Below are 4,521 nucleotides of genomic sequence, written 5' to 3'. Positions count from 1 at the left end.
CACAAATATACACACAACGACAGTGTGGACAATGAAAACACATATAAAAATATTACAGAATCAGCTAAGCAGGGCTCCTAGGGGCTCAGGGCAACTGAAGTAGCAATCACGGAGCCTGCAGTCTGTGCTAGGCCCTCTGCATACATGCTGTGGTTGTTTAGCTTGGGGTGTTTGTGGGACTCCTAACAGTAAGAGAGGGGGTGTCTCTGACTCTTTTTCCTGCTCTTGGGATCCTTTTCCTCCTATTGGCTTGCCTCATCCAACTTTGGTGTGAGGATTTATGCCTAGTCTTACTGCATCTTATTATGGCATGTTTAGATGATAACCCTAGGAGGCCTGCTCTTTTTAAAAGAGAGATGGAGGAGCAGTGGACCTGGGGGAGAGGGCAGGTGGGGATGGACTGGGAGGAGTGGAGGAAGAGGAGGCTGCCATTGGGGTGTATTGTATGAGAGAAGAATAAATAAATAAAAGTATTTTCCATTTCAGATAAATATAGAAACCTTATTATTATATGGTCCCTTTCTCTCTTACTTGTCCTGTGTGGTGGTCATTGTTTTAGATACATATAAGATATGGTTTTTGCTTTCAACCATATTTCAACCCAGATATTTACCATCTGTTCCTCCATATCTACTAGCACAAGCTCCCTACTGGTATAATTTCCTTTGCCAGAACTTTCAAGTCTGTGTGTGTGTGTGTGTTTGTGTACGTATGCACACATACACACACACAATATGCATATGTGTACATATAGGTGTGTGCTTATGCTGGCTCTGTCAGGCTCTGCCATATTCCTTGAGACAGGAGGATCTCTCAATGAATCTGGGGTGAGACTGGCATCCAACAAAAGCACCCGCGATGCTCCGTGTCTGTATCACCAGTATTTGTGTAGAAGTTGCTCTAGGAAGTACAATGTGTATACTTAACTTCACTGTCTAGCCAGAACTAATAGGTTCAAGGTCAGGGAGACAGCTCAACAGGGAAAGGCACTTGCCCCTCAAGCCTGATGACCCAAGTTCTATCCCTGGAACCTGGGTGTAAGTAACTTCTTACTCAACCCTAATGGCTTCCTACTGCCCCCTGTAGATTATGGTCAGATCAAAGGGGACCCATAGCCCCAAAGAGTTGGTATGGTGCTTGTTTGTAACATTGAGAAAAGGTGGTGAGAGGTGAGATGCCAGGAGAAAATGATGGATCCATCCTGTCAGCAATGTAGGGACCTGAGCGTGTGGACTGTAAGCTCCAGGACATGGAAAGAATTGGGGACAGGCAGGCTTGAGGTTCACTGGGGAGCCTGTTGGTTGTCCTTGCAAGGCCTTGGCTTTGTGCTTCCTTTACCCAGGCCAGGCAGAACTGACTGGCTACTCCTCCCACCTTGCCCAGGACAGCTGTTGTTGCTAAGAAACAAGACACAGGCCTCTTGTGAAGGATATCCCATCACCCCAACTCTCCCGGGCATCCTCTCCTCTGCCCCTGGGAAGCTTTCCAGCTGGCCTGCTGGAGCCAAGGAAGGAAGGGAGAAGACTCTGGGGCACCAAACCTTTCCTCAGGGCGGTGGAAAAATGAAGGTTAGTGGGTTGGGCTGTAAAGAAGAAAGTGGCCCAGTCTCCAGACCAGGCTTATTTGGGAAAGGAACAGCTTTGATAGTAGAGGCACAGCAAGGCAGTCAGTGCCCGGCTCTATAGGGAAGGGATCCTCTGGCCCAACCCTGGGTCCTCGTTCCACTAGGAAGACAGCAAGAGCAGGACCCCAAAGAGGGAGGGATTCAGATGGGGGCAACACCAAGTCCCTGAGGAGGGGGGAAAGGCAATCTGAGTGACCACTGTGAACTTGTCTGCACCTCTTTCCTGCCCAGTCTCCTTTCTTGGAAAAGTATAACACTATCTGTGTGGTGGACTATCTGTGCTCCAGAGGTGTCTGTGGGTGGCTACACAGAGTGGATGCTCAACAAATTGTCTTTGTCTTAGCAAAACAGGAAACCCTGCTTGCACTCTGAGCGTAGAGTACAGCAGGGGCATGGCTGTCACTCATCTTCAGGATTCAAAAGTTCTTCAGGAGGGAAAGTCTAGAAAAGTGCCTCGGCAAGGCTGGTCCTGTTCCCTCTCCCTGCAGGCTGGCCACAGAGCACAGAAGGACCTGCTCTTCTGGAACCTTTCTTTTCCCCTCCCAGGCGACGTCCCTCGTCCGATGGGTGTGTCTGACGGGCGGGAGGTGATACTCGAACAGCTGCGGGCGCGGGCGAGTGCTGCGGAGCAAGGGTAAGGGTGCCGGCACAGGTGACAGCATGGCTTCCCCGGACTCACAGGCCACCACCTACGCTCCGCCCGCCGTGCCCTCGGGGGTCGTTGCCGTGCTCCTCACCATCCCCTTTGCCTTCTTCCTACCGGAGCTGGTGAGTGCCGCCACCAGCGGGGAGGGAGGGGCGGAGCGGGCTGGGAACCACTCCTGCGCGACCGCGACTGTCGGACCGCCACCACCGCCTCCCGGGATGGGGGAAAGGCAGCTAGCTACCGGGGCCCACTTTCCTTACTGTCCTCCTGACCCCCAGGCTGCTTCGGTCTTGAGAGAATTTTTCTCCGTCCCAATGGATGACGAACCACCCCCAGGCTACTTTGGTGGGTGCAACCACCTTCCAGACTACCCAGCCCCTTCGGAATATTCTATTACCTGGTTTCTTTCCCCTTAGCTGTTTGTACTTCTAAAGTTCAAAGGACCAGTGGACTTTCTAAAGGGCCTTCTGAAAGAAGTTCTCCCAGGATTTTCTCAAATCCCATCAGCTGACCTTGAACTTTGATTTACGTGTGCTAAGCTATCGGAGGAGTTCACGACAGCATCGCCCATAAAACAATCTCCTGAAACGCCCAGGTCACCGACTCTGGGACGCACGCACGCACGCAGGGCAGAACTGGGCGTTATTCCCTGCCTGGGCTCAGCGATGCATTCTGTCGAAAACAGGTTCTCTCTGATCCTGCTGTCATCCCTCTTCCCCGAAGCTTCCTGTGGGTGAATTTTTCTTCCTAGCTCTGAAGTTGACAGTGCTGCCTCTGGGCCTGGAGGAAAACTCAGAGTAAGACGGTTTACATAAAATGGGCGCCCGTGGCCAACCTTTTCCATCCTTCTGGTCCGAGCAGAAAGTTGGGACCGACTGAGTGAACTTTAGGCAAATTGGTTAAACAACTGCCATTCTTGTCAATCAAGAAAGGGGAGGCCAGGGTCCCATAGGTGGGCGGCTTTGGCAGAGACTCCACCTAAGAGGTAGGTTTCTTCCAATCCCCCACAAACGTGGGCATCCTGCCAGACTGGTCACATCCTGAGTTCTGTGTGCCAGGCCCTGGGTGTGGCCCTTACTTTGGAACAGCCACATGGATGACAGGATGGAGGCTGTCTCTGCCACTTTTTATTGAGCATATGCTTTTAGTCACGCACATCAATGTCGGAAGGGCGGCTACCTCCCGGGGGCTTGTGTGGCTGGAGAGAGGCTTGGAACTGTGTCCTGTGCAGTAGGAATGTGGCAGCCCCAAGAAGACGCGGTCTGTCCCAGGTCAGGGAGGGGTCCGAGCCTGTCACTGGGAGTTGCCACTGGCAGAAGGCTGGAGGGCTAAGGCAGGAAGGCAGCCAGGTAGAGAGCTGGCACTAGCGGGGCTGACAGATGTCTTCACCTGTCCTCCTCCTGCAGCTGGAGTCCTGGGACTTCTGAGGGGAAAGAGAGCATTGTCACTGGCTTGATTTTCTTGACTTATTTCAAAATAATTTCAAATTTCTCCTAAAGACACAGTCACAGTACAGGAAGTCTGTCTCACTCAGAACCCCACAGGTCTCCCTCCCCAAGCCAGGAAGTTAGCATTAGCACTCTGCTAACGTCATATTTGCTCATTTCCCCACTGATGTCCTTTCTCCTTCAGTCTAGCGCAGCTCCTCCCCCTTCATCTTGGTGGTATAGAGAAGGCACTGGTGCATTGTGGACAGGACCCTTCCAAGCAGCCTTGTCCCACGTTTCCTCACTGGAGCTCTAATTTTACTTTTTTTTAATTTTGTACATTTTTAAATTGATATTTATTGAGCTCTACATTTTTCTCTGCTCCCCTCCCTGCCTCTCCCCTTTCTCCTTCTATCTTCCCCCAAGGTCCCCATGCTCCCAATTTACTCAGAAGATCTTTCTACTTTCTATTTCCCGTGTAGATTATATCTATGTAAGTCTCTTTTAGTGTCCACATTGTTGCCTAAGTTTTCTGGGATTGTGGTTTGTAGGCTGGCTTTCTATGCTTGATGTTTAAAAACCACCTATGAGTGAGTACATGTGATAATTGTCTTTCTGTGTCTGGGTTACCTCACTCACTCAAAATAATGTTCTCTAGTTCCATCCATTTTTCTCCAAAATTCAAGCTGTCGTTATTTTTTTTCTGCTGTGTAGTACTCCATTGTGTAAATGTACCACATTTTTCTTATCCATTCTTCGATCAAGGGGCATTTAGGTTGTTTCCAGGTTCTGGCTATGACAAACAAAGCTGCTATGAACATAGT

General features: G+C 50.4%; 1 protein-coding gene across 1 annotated transcript in view; it reads left to right on the top strand.

Annotated features, from left to right (window-relative positions):
• Nucleotides 1-1,541: 1,541 nt before the first annotated feature.
• Nucleotides 1,542-4,521, top strand: part of Mall (mal, T cell differentiation protein like) — a 26,658-nt gene continuing 23,678 nt past the window's right edge. Inside the window, exons 1-2 of the mRNA XM_005364446.3 lie at nucleotides 1,542-1,568; nucleotides 2,171-2,392. Of these exons, the coding sequence (XP_005364503.1) occupies nucleotides 2,285-2,392 (108 nt within the window). The 5' untranslated portion in view covers nucleotides 1,542-1,568; nucleotides 2,171-2,284. The remainder of the gene's footprint in view (nucleotides 1,569-2,170; nucleotides 2,393-4,521) is intronic.

The sequence above is a fragment of the Microtus ochrogaster genome (genome assembly GCF_000317375.1).
Source record: "Microtus ochrogaster isolate Prairie Vole_2 chromosome 14 unlocalized genomic scaffold, MicOch1.0 chr14_random_1, whole genome shotgun sequence".
NCBI lineage: Eukaryota > Metazoa > Chordata > Mammalia > Rodentia > Cricetidae > Microtus > Microtus ochrogaster.
Note: the sequence above shows the minus strand (reverse complement) of the source record. Positions and strands in the feature narration are given on the sequence as shown.